This window comes from Aedes albopictus, chromosome 1, assembly GCF_035046485.1.
Source record: "Aedes albopictus strain Foshan chromosome 1, AalbF5, whole genome shotgun sequence".
Lineage (NCBI taxonomy): Eukaryota > Metazoa > Arthropoda > Insecta > Diptera > Culicidae > Aedes > Aedes albopictus.
Window position 1 is genome coordinate 54,692,930 of NC_085136.1, and position 19,826 is coordinate 54,712,755.

The 19,826-nt window shown below is 41.9% G+C and overlaps 1 protein-coding gene across 1 annotated transcript in view; it reads left to right on the forward strand.

Annotated features, from left to right (window-relative positions):
* Positions 1 to 19,826, forward strand: part of LOC109398706 (ELAV-like protein 2) — a 48,721-nt gene that overhangs the window by 23,428 nt on the left and 5,467 nt on the right. The window contains exons 2-3 of the mRNA XM_029855413.2: positions 8,947 to 10,274; positions 12,053 to 12,551. Of these exons, the coding sequence (XP_029711273.1) occupies positions 10,082 to 10,274; positions 12,053 to 12,551 (692 nt within the window). The 5' untranslated portion in view covers positions 8,947 to 10,081. The remainder of the gene's footprint in view (positions 1 to 8,946; positions 10,275 to 12,052; positions 12,552 to 19,826) is intronic.

The following is a 19,826-nucleotide window of genomic DNA, read 5'->3' on the forward strand; positions in this document are numbered from 1 at the left end:
TGTAACCGATGCTTAATATGCTGATCAATTTCGCCCCAAATTGGCATTTTCCATTTTTTAATTTTTGGAGTTATTTAAATTTAAGATTAAATTTGTTGAACAGAATTCTGTCACATGTTTCAATGGAGTACTGGGTACTGATATTATAGAAATTCTTTTGGCAATATTTGAATTTCTGCTAAAGTTATGCACCAATGGTTTTTTAGGTGATCAATTAGACCCCGGATTACGGTACCAATGTAAGAGGCAATGGGCTCTCAGTTAATAACTGTGCTCACAGAATACTATGCTGAGAAGTATGGCATAAATTTCCCAAATGGAGGAGAACGTGCCTCTGGAGCCTACCTACTAATACCAGAAGCAAAGAAGCAGGCTTTATCCAAAGGAAAAAAGAACAGTAATTGCTGCTAACCAAAAACCGCCGGTCCTCAGTCGGTGATTCGATTGCGTTCCGATCCTATGCATCGATAATGAAAGCCATCCGAGCCGGAAAACTCCGCACCATCATCCATTGAACACCCTTCTAGCCCTGCTGAAGAGTGAAAGTGAATCCCACCCACTCATGTGTCACCCATCCGCCTGGCGGTTGGGCGACCCAACGCAGCTGAATCTTGTACCAAGTTCGGTCGGATGTCCTTGTTGTTCCGACCGAGTGATTGCGCTAGACGTGCACCAGCAGCAGCAACGCAGTCAGAGTCAGTCGAGAGACACCGTCAACCGACAGGGGATCAGAAACGGGCGACCACGTCTGGTCCGAGCCGTCTCGTCTCGATGGCTTTGCAAAATCAGAGGGGGAAATTCAAAACTCCTGACGTCCTTATCAAAAAACAGTGCCGTGCACGTCTGTATACGCACTTTGGCTAGCTGGTGGGTGGGTGAGAACGACTCTCCAGATCTGATGAAGTCGCGCAGTGTGGAGGAAACATGTGTTCTTTCTGGTGACTGTGTTGGTGGGAATTTAATATTTTCAGAAGGGAAAGCACTAACCATCTGATTTCCATGCGGATTGATCAAGAAGAAGAAAGTGAAATGCGTATTACATAAGAAATATTAATAACCCAGCAAATACAGGTACATAGCTGGGTTGGGGTGCCCTAATCGCATCCGAAAATGGATTGTGTGTGTGATTTATTCATGCGACTTCTAAGCGGCGTGCGTGCGGAGCGGAATGGTAATGACCGATAATGAGTCGAACCCATTGGGACTTGCGAGGATTGAAATTTATGAGGAGTACATATATAAATTTATGATGTACATATAAATTCGTATGTAATTCCTAAATCGACTTTATTTTCGTTCGTTAGAGTGACTGAAATCCGTAAGGAATGTATAATCCCATTTGAAGAATCGTACCCAGGGTAACATACAAGCATTTAAAATAGCCGAATTTAAGTCTACAAAACGGTGAATCTACAAGAATCGTCCAACAAAGCTCTTATACCCACAAGTTCCTACCTCATGCTTCCACGGGTCAATCGTTTGTCATCGACCGCCAATTAAGAGTTGTGTGCTTAGCTGGGAGCCTGGGCACTGTTGTCCATCTGACTTCAGCTAGATTAGGGAGGTACGTCACGAGCGTCTGTTCACCAAGTAGATGTGGCTCAAACAGCGCGTCTGTACTGGCATCCAGCCAGCGGCTGAACATTTACCTAATATGGCACCCCCATCACGGTGGATAGGAGACCTAAGGTCAACAACCTCACTGGTCAGACTAAGGCAAGGCCTGAGTGTCCTCTGCTGTACATATGAGTCGTCGAGGGATTCGCAAATCGTACTCCACTTGAACGACCCGAGTAGCTCGCTGCACACCACGTCTTCTTGAACCGGTCGAATTACCCTCGAGAACCATTTGAGTTGGGTTGCTATCCGACATCCTGATGACGTGACCCACCCACCGTAGCCTCCCGATTTTCGCGATATGGACGATGGTTGGTTCTCTCAGCAGCTGATGCAGCTCGTGGTTCATTCGCCTTCACCAAGTTCCGCCTTGTCTTTCATCTGAGTCAATGCTTCGTGCCCTTAGAGAACTACCGGTCTAATCAGCGTTTTGTAGATAGTTAACTTCGGGTGACAGTAAACTTTGTTCGATCTTAGTTTTCTGAGGAGTCCAAGTAAAGCTCGGTTTCCTGCCACAATGCGTCTCTGAATTTATCTACTGGTGTCGTTGTCACTGGTGCCCAAGTACACGAATTCTTCATCACCGTCGATAGAAATTCGGGGTGGCGGGTGAAAAACGCTCCACTCGTGTTTATCCCCGCTCTCCTTTGTACATCCTGTACAGCGATGTTAAACAAGCAAGCATAAAAGACCATCACCTTGCCGTAACGCTCTGCGAGATTCGAAAGGACTCGACAGTGGCCCTGATACTCGAACGACGCACATCACTCGATACATCGTCGCCTCGATCAACCGTATCAGTTTATCCGGGAATTCGTATACTTGCATAATCTGCCATAGCTGGTCTCGATCGATTGTATCATACGTCGATTTGAATTCGATGAACAAATGATGTGTGGGCACGTTGTATTCGCGGCATTTCTGCAACACCTGGCGGATGACGGATAACAGCTCCTTTACCACCGCGAGTTCCAAGCTAGTTGACGGAATGTTAATACCATGAGGCAGCTAAATACGGTTACGAATTTCCAAGGTCGGACTCTGGATCTTTTATTCCTAAATGAGGATGCACAGGATGCAGTGTACAATAATGCGTGGATCCCTACGTTCCAATTGACCTTTATAATCCAGCGCTCGAAGTTGTTTTGAATATCCCTATGCCATGCGATAGCCTGCTGAAGAAAATCTACTGCTGAAGCAAATCAGCAGTACAACTTCAACAAAGCAGATTATGCTGCTTTGAATAGGACGCTCGCTAATTTCGATTGGGCTCGAATCGAAACTATGAACAATATAGACGTAGGGTGCCTGTACCAGTTATCGCACCACCTACACTGAAAAAAAGGACATGGTAACTATGACTGTATCGAGGGTTAAGTTAAAACATCTTTACTACTTGATTTTGGTAGACCATATTTTTTGCTTGAAGTAACTATGTGAGGGGTTCAATTTACTATGTGGCATTATGTTTACATTTCATGGTGCTTTTGAACCCCATTTCGTAGTTAATTTTACTATGCGCATGGTAAACAGCATAGTACGTTTGACCATCGCAATATGGTTTCGATTACTATGCGCATGGTTTAATGGTAGTGTCATTTGTTTTGTTTACTTGAAAAAAAAAATGCCGAAATGTTGATTCTGTTTGAATTATTGCTTTTATTAGGTAGTATACTTTTAGCGGAACAGACATCCAGGTGGCTCATATTCCCTGCGGGCGACTGAAGCAGAATTTTCTTCCCGAAATTAAAAAAGGAGGATTTGAGGAAAAAAAGCCCGAGGTCAGAATGGTTTCCGGATTCGGATGAATGTTCTGCGGAAACTCTACCTGGCGACGATGTTCGAGAACTTAGTTCTGTGGCGGATGCAGTACCGACGGAAAAAGCTTCCCCAAGGTTAAAAGTGGCGATTGGCGAACAACTCTCAGCAATCGTTGCAGAAGTTTTCTGTACTGGCGCTTTTTATACTTTCTGATGGTTTCGTGGATGTGACCACCACGGTGGTTACATTGATTAGCGGAGGTTAAATGGAATGTGGAGGGGGTCGTTTAAGCTGGTGGAAATGTGGCACCAACGCACAGCTTTGGAATGAGAGCCACTCAAGTCTTTCGATTTCTGCTTTTGGTGGCATAACTTCCGGTTGCTCCTTACACTGAAAAAGGGACAGTCCTGGCAGGGGCCTGGTTTTGCTAGGAGAAGTATGCACGTCTAGAACGTTCTGGAAATTCAAGTCGTGAAACAACATGGATTTTGAGGACGTCATATGTTCGATCAGCGACAGGAAGACGAATCGCATGAACTGGCAATAAAGTTGTGGCAAAATTCATTCTTGGGTTGTGTTCTTTCGGCGCCAGCGGAGATTCCTTTTTTTCAAGACGCTTTCTCGTTTTCCGGGTCCAACATGAGCGTAGTTTCACGGTTCCGGGTCGCTTTTCTTGACCTGCAGATGAAGGATTTATCTCCGGATTTGTAGACGCACGGAACTGCGGGATCTGATGTATAAATTTAATAAATTTTGTTATGGAAATTAGACGAAATGATTCACGACAGACTAACTCACCATGGGCATGTTTACAAGCATTATTTTAATTTTGTATACCTTCTTAAATTTGAACTATTCAACTTAAAACAAACTTAAACATTTTTGTTTACAATCTAGCTTTTCCATAATTCCACAAAGATGGCCGAAAACTATTATAACAATAATATTGGTTTCAACTAAACATGGAAATGGCGCGAGCAAACATAAACATAGTCCTGGCAAACACGGATGATGTGATCAAGATAACTATGTTTGATTGTTATGATTACTATTTGTTTATTTGCACGGCCATGGTAATCCTAAGAAAAACATGGTGGTCATAATCAAAAACAAATTCGCAGATACTATTTTTAGGCATGGTAAAATTAAACATGATCGAATAGTTAATTTTACTCTAAAATTTATTTCAGTGTAAGAAGAACTATTTCTACAAAAATAAGAAGAAGACCGACGAATGTAAACAATAAGTCAAATGATTGATTAGTTTTCATACTTTACAGGAAAAATATAAAAACGGAGCCAAAACTACTTTTAGTATTTATTACGGCGTGTGCCAATGATAGGAACCCTGTACCAGTTATGGATACATTTGTCAATTTGGGTTCCACTTCGCACTATTTACATGCGTTCCTTATGGGAGTTGCCATAACTGGTACACTATGGCGAAATAGGGTGCAAGGAGGCCGAAAAGTTAAAGAAAATGCTTTATTTATACCATAATTTGAGCAAATTGGGAAGTTTGAATGATTGCTATCATCTTTTGTGATCGTGATCTGTCGTTCACGAATTTTTTCTTGTTGATTTGTATCTTTAAAGGTTGGAAATCAACTATGGCGAATTTGAGGTACTATAGCCATAACTGGTACACTGAGCCTAGCTGTTGCGTTTTTGAACCAGTCGGTGACCTCTGTATTCGACCAACATGTTCCCGTGACTCGTCCTCGTCGCAAGCCCCCCTGGTGCAACGCCCGCTTGCGAAAACTGAAACGTGAGCGAGCATCTGCCTTGGAAAGGTATTCAAGAGAACGAAACCAATTTACCAAACGTAATGTTTGAGTCATCCAGTAACCTCTACCGTCGTTACAACCGCTTTTTGTACTCAAAATATGTGGATAGAAAGCAGTCTGAGCTGAAGCAAAACCCCAAGTCATTCTGGAAGTTCATCAACAAGAAACGTAGCGAAACCGGTCTTCCGTCTGGCATGTTCCTTGGTGAGAGAAGCGCTAACTCAACCGAAGAAAAATGTAGTCTTTTCTTCGATCATTTCTCCAGTGTGTTTAACTCCAATACTACTAGGCAGCTCTATTCAATGTTCCTGAACACATTGTATCTATGGGTACATTACAATTCTCCACTAATGAGGTCTTGGAAGCTCTCTGTGGAATGAAGTCTTTATCGAATCCAGGACCAGACGGTATCCCTTCCTTGTTGTTGAAAAAAGTGCAGGAGTGCTGTGCCGACCACTACGTGTAGCTTGATCAACCTGTCGCTTTCGGAATGTTGGAGACGATCGTACATGTTTCCGGTGTTTAAAAAGGGCGATAAACGCGACATCGTGAACTATTGTGGAGTAACTTCTTTATGCGTTGGTTCTAAACTCTTCGAGATTTCGATGGGAAAGATGCTGTTCCGTAAAATGAAATCGTACATCTCAACTGTGGTTTCTATTCCGGTCGTTCTACGAGTACCAATTTACTTGAATTCACATCGTTTTGCATTACTGGAATTGATGAAGAAGTACAAATCGTCGCGGTGTACACCGACCTCAAAGCTGCATTCGATAGGATTGATAACCGGATTCTTTTAGCCAAACTGGATCGTCTTGGGGTATCGCAAGATCTTGTTATTTGGCTCCAATCGTATCTTTGCAACCGCAAGTTATCCGTTAAAATAGGAGAAACAGAATCAGAAGTACTTCATTCCCCGGGGGTATGTTTCATACGCCTTTGAGAGGCTTTTCAGAGAATTTCAGGAGGATCCCGAAGGCATTTCGTTGGATTGGCAGGATGCTCTTGAAATCCCTTGGAACGCCCCAGAAACCCATCGGAACCTTCTGAACTCTTCTGAAAGCATTTGAAAGCCTCCTCCTTGAACAACCTGAAACCCCAGGAACGTTCCTGGAACGCTCCTGAATCCTCTTGACATCTGGAACGCCCTTGAAGCTCATTAAAAATTTCTATAACTCCCCTGAAATCCTCTGGAACACCTCTGAAAATCCTTGAACGCTACTGAAATTACATGGAACGCCTATGAAGCCTTTTAAACGCCGCTGAAATTCTGTGGAACGCCTCTGAAACGCCCTGAAATACCTCCTAAACTTCATTGAAAACTCACGAAACGCCTCTCAATTTTAGACTAAACCAGTGATCCAAAATGTACTGTCAAAAACTTTAGTTTGCATGATAATCGTGGGTGTATGACCTTGACTATCATGCAACAAAAACATTCACGTTGAAATATTCACGGGTGACTGACATATTTTTTTATCACGGCAAAATATATAGTGGATTGGCAAATTGAGTGAACTAATGGAATCCCAGTGGTTCCGAAAACTGCGAACGGGACATGCGTATAACTTAGGAATCGGGAGTGTGAAGAAGCGGAGACAAAGATTTTCGGATTGTGCGTTCCGAGGGTCAACCACCAATGGAGCAGTGGAACAAAAGTCAGTAGCTCTCAACTGAATAAATCAAAAAGACTCATGCCATATAAATGTTTTCAGAACAGGCTATTTTTTTATCTGTATTAACGAGATTTTTAGCCCTAGGCTAGTTCATCTCGGGACCCACGATTTACTTCCCTTCGGAAGGAAGAACTCACATTTTGCGAGTTTGTCGGGAGTGGGATTCGATCCCAGGTCCTCGGCGTGATAGTCAAGTGTTCTAACCATCACACCAGATCCGCTCCACAACTGGTTGATGCTGGAACCCGATATCCTAGGACCTAGGCCATTTTGGAATTAGTGGTTGCGCTTGGGGTTTCGGGGACAATATAGGGACACTGCTGAGGGTTTCCGAAATCCTCAAAAACACCTCCGAAATCCACAGAAATTGCGCTAAAACTTTTTGGAATGCCTCCGAAATCCCCCTAAAACCCCCTGGAACCCCATGTAATGCACCTTAGATCTTCCAAACCCCCCGAAAACGCCACGTAACGCATCCGTAACGTTTCTGAAATCCACCGAAAATGCTCTGAAGCGTCTTGGAATTCCTCCGAAATCCCCCTTAAACACCCTGGAATCCCATGTAACGCATCTTAGACCCTTCGAAACCCCCAAAAACGCCATCTAACGCCTCCGTAACGTTTCTGAAATCCGCCGAAAATGCTCTGAAGCTTCTTGGGATGCCTTTGAAAGCCCCCTAAAACTCCCAGGAACCCCATGTAACGTACCGTAGATCCTCTGAAACCCCCGAAAATGCCTATGCAATGCCTCCGTAACGTTTCTGAAATCCGTCGAAAATGCTCTGAAGCTTCTTGGAATGCCTCCGAAATCCCCCTTAAACCCCCTTAAACCCTCTGAAACCCCATGTAACCTGGAACTCTCCGAAACACCCGAAAACGCCTTCGTGATGTCTCTGAAATTCGCGGTAAATCCTATGAAACTTCCTAAAACACCTCCGAAATCTTTCTTGGCTACCTCCAACACCCTCAGACCCTCTACCTCGAGTTATTCACATGCTTCTTTCGCAGTTTTTGGAACCACTGGAACTCTAGTTCTACATTGCAAAACTGTCATTTCGTACTCCCACCATCTTGATTTGTGTTACAATCATGGTGTCATATGCTACATTCATGGCAAACTACATTCATGCATCGAAGGCAGCATGAATGTGGTGTGCGGCGGTAGTATGCAACATTAGCCATGACGGTAAAGGCATTGCGATGATAATGAAAAAAATGTACTATACGGTTCACTGCTCTAAAATCTTCTAGAATGCCCTGAAAACCCCGGTAACATCCCTGAAGCTCTGGTAACACCCCTGTAACGTCCTGGAATACCTTTGAACGCCCCTAAAATTTCCGAGAATACTCCTGAAACCCCCAGAATGCCACTGAAACGCTCCTTAAACCCCCTGTAACACCCGGGAACAACCCTGAAACCCCTTGAAAATCCGTGAAGACCCCTTGGAACACCTCTGAAACTACTTGAAAATTCTTGGAGCGCCCTAAAACTGCTAAAACGCTCGTGAAACCCTTTGAAACCCCCTGAAACCCACTGGAACGCCCCTGAAACACAATTATATCCCCTGGAAGTCCCTAAAATGCCCAGGAACACTCCTGAAACTCCTGAAATTGCTCTAAAGTTCCCTGGAACATCGATGTAACGCCCCTGAAACTTTCTGCGACCCACTGAAACCCCCTAGAATGCCGCTGTAACTCCTTGAAAATCCCTGGAATGTTTCTGAAATCGCCTGGAACACCCCTAAAACCCCTTGAAACCCCCTGGTACGCTCATGAAACCCCTTGAAACACCTCTGGAACGTCCATTAAACTGCCTGAAATTCCCTTCAACGTCACTGGAGCACCCCTTGAAACCCCCTTAGACCATCTGGAATACCACGACTTTTATACGCTAGGCAAGTACTTTACCAACTATAAGCTACCGAGCCAATTAATTAACTGTGTCGCATTACTATTTCCTCCTCTCGATTCATATAGCCTCCCGTTTATTATTCTTTCCTGAATTAGTTAGCTCTGCCAAGTGGATATAGATAGGATTCTAATTGTACAATTTGTTAAAATCAGCTTATTTAATAGAAACATTTCTTCTCTGCGTTTTATTTCCAGATATTCGGATTTGGATCTCTTTCCTTGGCAACAACGCGAGATATATACAAGAGAAATAAGAAAGTCAAGAAAAACAATATACAATATTTATAGCGAAAAACCAAGATAAGAAAAGGATCAATTGCTTCCTATTTACAATATAAAACCAAACTTAGCAAATAAATTAGCAAAAGCGTCGAAAACAACCGCAGCAGCAAAACTCGAAAGACATAGGAATTCCGGTCACTCATCCGAGACGCCATCGAACGTCATCCAACCCAAAAATTGACCGCTTTCGAATCTATACCCCGAAGCACTTCGTTACCACCACCCACTGAAATTCAGCCCCGAATCAAAAATCGAAAAGATAAAGTTAAAACTTTTCGCCCGTTTCCTTGAGGATCCCACACGAGTCGAACTTGCATCCAGAACTTGCACATCCCGTTTCCACGGAAGAAACAATAGGAGAAGAGAACAGAACGCGTGTACCTATACTTGAGCATCCAGTAATAGCAACAAAAGAACAACCACAACCAAGAGTCAGATTAACGACAATCAACACTTAGCAGCACTACAACAACAACAACAGCAACTAACACCCAAGGCAAACCAGGAGTGAAATTTGAAACCACACTACAAACAACAACAGTACACACCCCACACAATACGACCGTAACGCCCCGCCATCTTAGATTCTCGGATTCGCCGGTCGAAGCTTCTCCTATTGGTCGCTCTTTGCAACGAACGCAGGAATCAGGCGAATTCCTCCAACAAGGCGTTATCCGGTGAAAAAAAAAACTTAAAGCAAAAGCAGATTTAGAAGATTTAGAAAAAAAGAGAATTTCCTTATATTGTAACACTGAGGATAAAGGGTAGAATTTCCAACTACTTTAGCTAGAGTTTACAGCGAGTGCATAGCACGACATTCCCCCGTAAAAGTTTAGAGAATCAACAACCTACTAAGAGAGAGAGGAAAAAGTTGATAGTGATTTACCTACCACGTTGTTAGAGCAAACAATTTGTATCTGATTTAGGGCGAAAGCTACAACAAAGAAAAAACGAGCAAAAAGCAACAGCTAATCCATCCAAAACCAAACAGTACCAGTAAGCAAAGCATACAACAAATTCTAGAAGAAAAAGGCAAGGCAACCAGACGATGATGGCGAACGGTTTGGAGACAGTACAGCAAAACGGTCGCTCCGGTTCCATTGGCAGCGGCCAGGAGGACAGCAAGACCAACCTGATCGTGAACTATCTGCCCCAGACGATGACCCAGGAGGAGGTCAAGTCGCTGTTCTCCAGCATCGGCGACGTCGAGAGCTGCAAACTGATTAGGGATAAAGTTACCGGTAAGATTCTGCGTCTTCAGTATTTCTGTGGGCGGTGTCTTGTATTCTGCATAGAGTTCTGACTGGTGAACTTACATGGATATGAGTTCTTTTGTTGGATATACTCCGCTAAAAGCGGCAAGAAGGAGTGAACAAACACCTACACATGTTCGCAGTCCCGGATGTCAAACCAGTTAACTAGTGCTCCATACAGTGAACCAATGCACGTGTTCACCTTTTTGACATTTGAGCGGTGCTCTGTTATCCAGATGACCATGGACTTATCGACCAATGGACTTATCCACCGATGAACCGAATTCATCGCGGTCCGAGAATTTTGAACTAGAGCGGGGCCGTTTCCAATCAGAATTGGACGATTCCGATTGGAACAGACCCCGCTCTAGTGTCAAAATTCTCGGACCGCGATGAATTCGGTTCATCGGTGGATAAGTCCATAGTCTTACCCACCGATGAACCGAATTCATCGCGGTTCGTGAATTTCGACACTAGAGCGGGACCGTTTCAAATCAGAATTGAACGATTCTGATTGGGAATGGCCCTGTCCAATTCCTATTGGAAACGACGCCGCTCTACTGTTAAAACCTAGATTGAGTTTAAATAAGGGCGAAAGTAACATGATCGATTTCTCTTCATCGACTCTCTCTTCTGCAAATTAAAGTGACAAGATGCAAATTCCATCGAACTTTTTTACACTTAGACGCTAGATTACATCGCAACCTAGCGATTTATGACCAAAAAGGTCAACCATACTTACATCTTGTCACTTTAATTTGAAGAAGAGAGAGTCGATGAAGAGAGCTCGCTGATGTTACTTTCGCCCAATTTAATTCTTGGACGGAGTGAATTCTGTTCATCGAAACGAGTTCATTCTCTGTAAACACGGTACCACTTGATCGTCAAACTAGTGAACTCGTGCATTGAATCACTTTTAAGAGTTCACTAATTTTGCGTTTGAGCAGTAGACGAGTGCACCGATGAACTGAATTCATCGCGGTCCGAGAATTTTGACACTAGAGCGGGGTCGCTTCCAATCAGAAGTGAAAGATTTCCAATCAGAATTGAACAATTCTGATTGGGAACGACCCCGCCGTAGTGTCAAAATTCTCGGACCGCGATGAATGCAGTTCATCGGTGCACTCGTCTATACCGTGAACCAATGCACGTGTTCACCCGTTTGATATTTGAGCGGTGCTCTGTTATCCAGATTGCCATGGACTTATCGACCAATGAACAGAATTCGCTTCGTCCAGAGGAAGTGGTTCACTTAGGATGAATCAAACGTCAAATCCACTTTTCTTTTCATAGAGACTGTATGTAAAGAAAAAGTAGTTTTAACATTTGGTTCATCCAAGGGCGCTCCCCCTATGTTGACACCAGAGCGTCAATCAGAATCGTTCAATTCTTATTGGAAACGACGCCACTCTAGTGTTAAACTTTTTAATTCTTGGAAGAGTGATTTCTGTTCATCGAAACGAGTTGATTCTCTGTAAACACGGTACCGCTTGAACGTCAAACCAGTGAACTCATGCATTGAACCACTTTTAAGAGTTCACTAATTTTACGCTTGAGCAGTACCGTGTTTATACAAAATAAGCTCGTTTCCATGGCCACCTAGATAGCACGGCACCGCTCAAAAAAAACAAACGGGTGAACATGTACATGTACAGCTCCCCATGAACTCATTTTCCGTAATCAAGACATCGTTCAAACTTCAAATTATTCAACTTGTTGCCAGATCCACAGAGTTTTACTAACGCGAAGTTCATTTTCCATTGCAGGACAAAGTCTAGGTTACGGCTTCGTCAACTACCACCGCGCGGAAGACGCGGATAAAGCAATAAATACCTTTAACGGATTAAGACTACAGAACAAAACGATCAAGGTGTCGTTCGCACGGCCCAGCTCGGACGCCATCAAGGGCGCCAACCTGTACGTGTCCGGCCTGTCGAAGAGCATGACCCAGCAGGATCTGGAGGCGCTCTTCCAGCCGTACGGCCAGATCATCACGTCGCGCATCCTGTGCGACAACATTACCGGCCTATCGAAGGGCGTCGGCTTCATCCGGTTCGACCAGCGCTCGGAGGCGGAACGGGCCATCCAGCAGCTGAACGGTACCACGCCGAAGGGCGCCTCCGAACCGATCACCGTCAAGTTCGCCAACAACCCGAGCAATAACATCAACAAGGCGATCCCGCCGCTGGCCGCCTACCTAACGCCGACGCCCAACCTGCGACGGTTCCCACCCGGGCCGATCCATCCGCTAAGCGGCCGGTTCAGGTGAGTACTAATTGTTGAAGTACCCTAATAACAGTTTTGGGTTTTATCATTAATAAAACTAGTAAGAATAAGTTTTATAACTGCTATAAAGCCAATCTCGCCAAAGTACATGTAAACAAAATCTATAGTTAGCCATAAACAGGACTATATTTTGATTGCTCCATGGATGACCAGAGGCCAGATAAAGTGGGTTCAGACAAGTTCAATAATGAACTCTGAGTTCACTCGCTTGAAAAAATGTCAGACTACAATGGGAACTCATTCTCAACCGGTGATGAGTGATCAAAATGGCCTTATTGGTAAACTGCATTCACTAGGTCCGAAAATTTTGACACTAGAGCGGGGCACGCTTCAGAATGGCCGCTGAAGGAACTTGCTTCGTTTTAGTAACAATATTCTCGAAACGAGTGAACGTTGCGAATGTTCATTCTTTCGATATTTGAACTATCAATACGAAAGCTCGGTTAGGGCTGTATTCTAAATCACAGAAACTGTTTCACCTACAATTCCTTTAGAAGCTCCACAAGCGAATCATATAGGACATCCATCGGGATTTCATCTAGAAATTCCATTGGTAATTTCTCTAGGAGTTCCACATGGATTTCTTTGCAACTGCGACTTTCTCGATAGGTTTTACAAGATTTTTTTCGGTTCCGGGTCATTTGCCCGAACGCCATTTGGCCGAATGTCGTTTGGCCGAACGCCATTTGCCCGAAATGGTCATTTGGTCGAATGCCATTTGGCCGAAAAATTAATGGTGAACTTGAGTGGCCATGCCACAGTTTCCCGCATCAGTATAACTCGAAAGAACAGCTTTATAGCTCAAAGAAGGAAAAAATCTTTGATAAAATATTGACAATTTCACACCAACTAATCCCCGAATGTCAAAACTAGAAAGGATAGCCTATGATTAAAAGAAGAAAATATTTTTGATGATTATATTGATATGTAGTTCGAAAGCCAAACACTTCCTCTGAATTCTTTTGATCATAATTCGGCCAAACGGCCTTCTTCCAAACGACCCATTCGGCCAGATGACATTCGGCCAAATGGCGTTCGTCCAAACGACATTCGTCCAAACGGCATTCTGCCAAATGGCCGGACACAATTTTTTTTTAAGAGTTCCACTGGAAACTCCTTTATGGGTTCCACCGAAAATTGCTGTAAAAGTTTAAATGAAAATTCCCCTAGGAGTTCCACTGAGAATTGCTCTGGGAGTTCCACTTGGAATTCTACAGGAGTTCCTCTAGGAGTTTCAACAAGAATTCCTTTGAAAGGTTCGTCGAGAAATCCTCTGCGACATGTGAACTCCTCTACTTCTACTGAAAATGTTATTTGATATAAAAGACGGATATTAAATTTTGAAGTTTTGATGGGAATTCTTTTAAGAATTTTACTGAGAAATTCTCAGGAGCTTCACTCAGTTTTCCACGAGTTTCACTAAGAATTCTTCTAAAACATCCATCGTGATTTTTTCTAGAAGCTCCACTGTGACCTTGTCGGGAAGTTTTACCGGGAATTCTTCTAAGAATTTAAAGAATAGGGTTTCCACTCCATGGGTTCCGCCGTGAATTCATCTAGAAACTCTACTGACAATTCTCCTAGGAGTTCCATTGGGAATTTCTCTAGCAGCTCCATCGGTAATTCCTCTAGGAGTTCTTCTGATGCTCTAGGAGTTCCATCTACAGGGAATTCCTCTAGATGTTCTACTGAGAATTTCTCTTGGAGTTTCAATGGCAATTGTTTTAAGCATTTCACTGAGAAATTCTCTAGGAAGTTCAGCCAGTTTTCCATGAGTTTCACTAAGGATTCTTCTAGGACTTCCACTGGGAATTTTTCTAGAAGCTCCACTGCGACCTTGTCGGGAAGCTTTACTGTGAATTCTTGCAAGAATTCTAAGAAGAGGAATTTCCACTCTATGGGTTCGACCGTGAACTCATCTAGAAACTCTACTGAAAATTCCCCTAGGAGTTTCACTGAGAATTCCTCTAGGAGCTCCATCGGGAATACTTCTAGGAGTTTCAACGGCAATACCTCTAGGGGTTCCATCGCGAAATCATCTGGGAGATCTACTGGGAATTCCTCTAGGTATTCTACTGAGAATTTCTTTTGGAGTTTTAATGGCAAATCTTTTAAGAGTTTCACTGAGAAATTCTCTAGGAGTTCCACCCAGTCGTCCACGTGTTCCACTGAAAATTCTTCTTGGAAATACTCTGCGAATTACTTAAAGAGCTTCATAGGGAATTCATCCAGATGTTCTACTCAGAATTCTTCTAGGAATTGCACTTGAACTCACTGCAGGGGTCAAATAGTAAATTCCTTCAAGAGCTCCACCTGGAATTAACCTAGAAGTTCCATGGGGAATCCTTCCAGCAGCTTCTCTGGCAATACATCCACAACTCCACAAGTTCTAGTGGAATTTTGTCTGGAAGCTGCTTCGGAAATTCTTCTCGAAGTGCCGTCGGATTTTTTTTAAGAGGCTCCTACGTAATTTCTTCCATGAGCTTATCCGTAAATTCTTGTGGAAGTTTCTCTGAATTTTGTTTTCGAAAACTGCTCTGGAAATTCTTCCGGCAGTACAAGTGGCAGTATCTCCGGAAGTATATTTTTCCAGGTATTCTTCCTGAATATTCTCAACGATTTTTCCGAAAAATTTTCAGAAGTTTCTCCGAGATTCCTTGCAGAAGTTCCACCGGGATTCCTTAAGAAGTTTCTTCGGGAATTGTACCAGATGTTCTTCTAGAAATTCTTCCGGGAAATCTTCCCGGCTCTGAGATTTCCGAGATTTTTTTTATAGAATTTGAGAAATTTTAGGAAAAATCCACTGAGAAGTCTTTTGGAAGTTACATTCATGATTTTTCAGACGTTTCTCAAGGAATTCTTCCAGGTTTTGCTCTGGGAATTTTCCGGAAGTTTCTCCAAAAATCCGTCCAGAATTCCGCTGGGAATTCGCACGGAAGTTTCTTAAGGAATTATTCCGGAAGCACCTTCGGAAATTAATCCGACATTTCTTTCAAAAGATCTTCAAAAGTTCCTTTGTAAATTCTGTCAAAAGTTCATCCGAGAATTCTGTCGTTAATTCTTAAAGAAATTTTCAGAAAGTTTTCCAGGATTTTCTTCGAAAGGTACTCTTGAAAATCACAGGAAAATCCACTGGGAAGTCTTCTGGCAGTTCCCAGGAGAATTCTTTCGGAGGTTCTTCTGAGAATTCCTCCAGATGTTACTCAGAGCAACCTACCAGAAGTTTTTCGAAAGTTTTAACTGAAAACTTCTATCACTTTTGTTTATCAAACGTTTTTCTGGAGTTTTCTTTAAAAGTTACTCCTGGAATTCTTTCAAAAGTTCCAACAGGATTTCTTCCGAAAGCTTTCCGTGAAGTTCCCACGAAAATTCCCATATGAATTCTTGGAAAATGCTCTTTTCCATCTTTATCCATCTTTTCCATTTTTATCTGGAAGTTACTCCCAAAATTCTTCCGGAAGTTTCTCCAGAAAGTCTTCTGGTACACGCTATGTCCAAAGGGAAGTATTATGAAAATCGAATGTACCTCAAATGTTATTCCCTAGGATCGTAGCTTTGGCCCTCTAGTTTCAGAATCTGTGCGGTTTAAATATTTCATTTTGTTTTTTTTTTATATTTTTAATTTTTTTCCTATTTTCCCATACAATTAACGATAAAAGTCATTTTAAGGTCAATTTCGTCCCATATAAAAATTTATGGAAAAAAAAACCCAAGATGGATTATTTTAAACCACACATTTTCTGAATCTAGAGGCCTAAAAATACGGTTCTAGCGAATAAATTTTAAGGTACACTCTTTTCATAATACTTCCCTTTGGACATAGCGTGTGGCATTTATTCCGAAAATTGTGTTTGGACATTCCTTCGGATCTTTTTCTCCAGAAGGAATTCTGCCTGGGACTACTCCGGAATTTCTTCTGGAAGATCTTCCAATATTCTTTCAGAAGCATTCTTCAGGGAATTTCTCCACACGTTCCACTGGGGGTTTTTGCAGAAGTTACACGGTGTTTATTTTTCAGTGATTAGTCCAGGTATTATTCCTGAACTACCTTTGAAAACTAATTAAAAAGAACCACCAACAAATTTTACGGAGTCTTATTAAGATTTTTTTCCGGAAGTATCTTCAGAAACTAATCCCAGTCTTCCAAAAGTTCCTTTGGATATTCCTTCAGAAGTTTATCCGGAAATTATTTCAAAACCCTTGGAAAGATCCTCTAGATTTTTTTCTGGAAATTCCCTGGCGAATTTATCCTGAAGTTCCTCCAAAAATTCTTCCGAAAGATTCTCCGGCAAGTCTTCCAGCATTCGCTCCGGAAATTTTGTATCGCCATTCCTTCCGATCATTTTCTCCAGAAGTTTCTCAGGGAATTTTGCCAGGGACTACCCCGGAATTTCTTCCGGAAATCCCTTTGCAATTTTTTTAAAAGCTCCAGATGTATCCCAATCTTCCTGCAGGATTTCTTCCAAAAGTTCCTTTGGAAATTCTTCTTGAAATTGCTTAGGTAATTTTTCAGGAAATTATGTCAGAAGTTCCTCCGGAATGTCTAGGGCAAAAGCCTCTGGGAAGTCTTCTGGAAGTTCCCAGGAGAATTCTTTCGGAGTTTCTTGTAATTCTTCCAGAAGATCATTGGGAAACTCTCCTGGAAGTTTTCGTGCGCTTTAACTGGAAACTTCTCTCAATTTTGTTTTTCAAATGTTTTTCTGGAGTTTTCTTCAATGGTTACCATTAAGAATTCCTCCAAGGGCTATCCGTGAAATTCTTCCGAAAATTCCTATTTGAATCCTTGGAAAGATTCTCTATTTTTTTTCTAGAAGTTTCCTGGAGAATTTATCCCGAAGTTTCTCCAAAAATTTCTGGAAATTGTAAGAAAATTGTAGCCTACAGCTGCTCTGGGAATTCTTCCTGGAGATCCATCAACAATGTTTCAAGAATCAATGCTAGGATTCCTTGACGAGTTCCTCTGAATATTCTTTCTTGATAATTGATGCAAAAGTTACTCTAGGATTTCCTCCGAGAATTCTTGCGTTTAAGTTTAACGATATCAGATTAACAGTAGATATAACAAGAGACGAACCAGGCAAGGGCTAAAAGCCTTTATAATAAAAACAAATAAATCAACAAATATAGATATCCCTTTGATCCATCTCTAGACTAAACTTACCCTGGCTAATCTGGGTAGATCGAACACTTCTTCAGAAATTCCATCGGAAATTCCTCAAAAAGATTCAAATGAGTTTACTTCAGGAGATCTAACTTGAATTTCTTCAGGATTTTCATCTAGGACTCCTCCTATAGAATGTTTTCATCAGATTTTCCAGAGCTTCCTTTTGAAGTTTCTCCTACAATGTAGAGGCATTCTATAAAAGCTCTCAAGATCACGAATATTCTTGAGAAAATCTAATTGCATTAAAGAAATTCGTGAGAAATTGCTGAATACATAGCATTAGCATTGCAAGCATGTGTAAAACGCAAAAATATCTCGAACAAGGAACAACGAGATAATGAAGAAATATTACCGCAAATACGCCTGCGATAACTTATGGATAAACTTTTGAAAGGATTCCTGTAACACTCTTCAAAAATATCTCAGAGGAGCTTATGTACAAAGTATAGAAAGAACTCGTGAACAAATTCTTGGAAGAATTAAAGGGTACAAAATCATGGAGAAACTCCTAAAAGACAATCTAGAGGAAGTCTTGGACAATTTTCCGGAGAAACACCCATAGGAAATTCGTGATAAAACTTCGGAAAGAACTCCCTGAGATATTTGTAAATCTTTAGGATTTCTATCCGGTGAAACTCTTGAAGGCATTTCTGTAGGAACTTCTGAAAAACTTATCAGAGGAACTCCTGAGAACTCCTGGAGGATTAGATCCTCCGGAATGAATTCTTAAAATTCATAAAGAAGTTCTCGGATCAACTTCTGAACAATTTCCCGTCGAGTGAAGAATTAGCCTCGTTGAAAATCCACGTTATTTTTGCATTCTTTTCCAGAGTAACTTTTTCAATAAATTCTCGGAGCAACTCCTGAGAGAAATGCCTGAAGAACTTCTGAAAGAGGAGCTTCCTGTCGGAGGAACTTCTGAAGAAATCTTCTGAGAAACCGCTGGAGGAACTTCAGAAAAGAGTTCCAGGACAAACTCTTGAAGGAATTCCCGAAGGAGCAAACAAAAAGTTCCCAGAGAAACTCTCAGGAAAACTCTCAAAGGCATTTCCGGATGAATTTCTGAACAAATTCCCGGGGTATTATTGAAGGATATTTAGGAGAGAAAGGGGAACTTCGGGATTTCGGAAGAAACTACTAAACATTTTCCCGGGGAACTTCTAAAAGACTTCCCAAAGAAAGTATCGGAAAGTTTCCTAAAGCAATTTCCGGAGAAACTTCTGCAAGATTCCTGCAGGAAATCGCGAAAATACTCTGAATTGCTCTTCAACCCTTTATAAAACAGTAGCAACTATATTTTCACAACCAATTTTATTTTTCTACTTGTTAACAGCATATATCGCAATTCTTTTTCAGTTCACTCATACCTGGGATTCATAAGAATTAGAAAATTTTGGTATCCCGCACCTTTTCAATATTTGATTTTTTTTTTGTCTTTTCCGCGCTTGTGCTCCAAAGTCAACCAATCTTTAGACTTTTTTCCACTTTTCAGACGGTTAAATTGCAATCTTGCAGCATATTTTGTTTCAAACTAAGATGGTACAGTTCTGGATCTTGCTTGGAGTGTAAAACATTTTTTCACTCATTTTCTCTTTAATCACTTCCATTTTTACCGCAACAAACAACACGGCAATTTTGCAGGATATTTACAGGATATAAACAATATACTTCTAAGAGTAACTGTGCAAAATTTGATCATTTTCTGTCTACCGGGAAAAAAGTTACAGCAATTTGTAAGTGTTGCAATAATTTCGTGTTCGCCCTTTAATTCTCAAAGCAATTAGAAATTCTCAAGAGGAATTCTAAAGGTTCGTCCAATGGAGTTTTGGAAGTATTTTCCGAAAGAGCTTCTTGAGATACTCCTGAGGTAGCTTGTGGAGGAAATCTCGGAGGGTTTTAGGAGAAATCCCAGAATCAACTTCTGAAGAACTTCCAAAAGCAGTGCTTGGAAGAACATTCAAAAGAATTCATGACGAGATTGCCGCAGGACTTCCAAAGCGAGATTTCCAGAAGAAAAAGTGGAGAGAATTGCTTTTGAATTTGGTGCAAAGTAGGACTAGGTGTAGAATAGATTCATATTAATGATAACA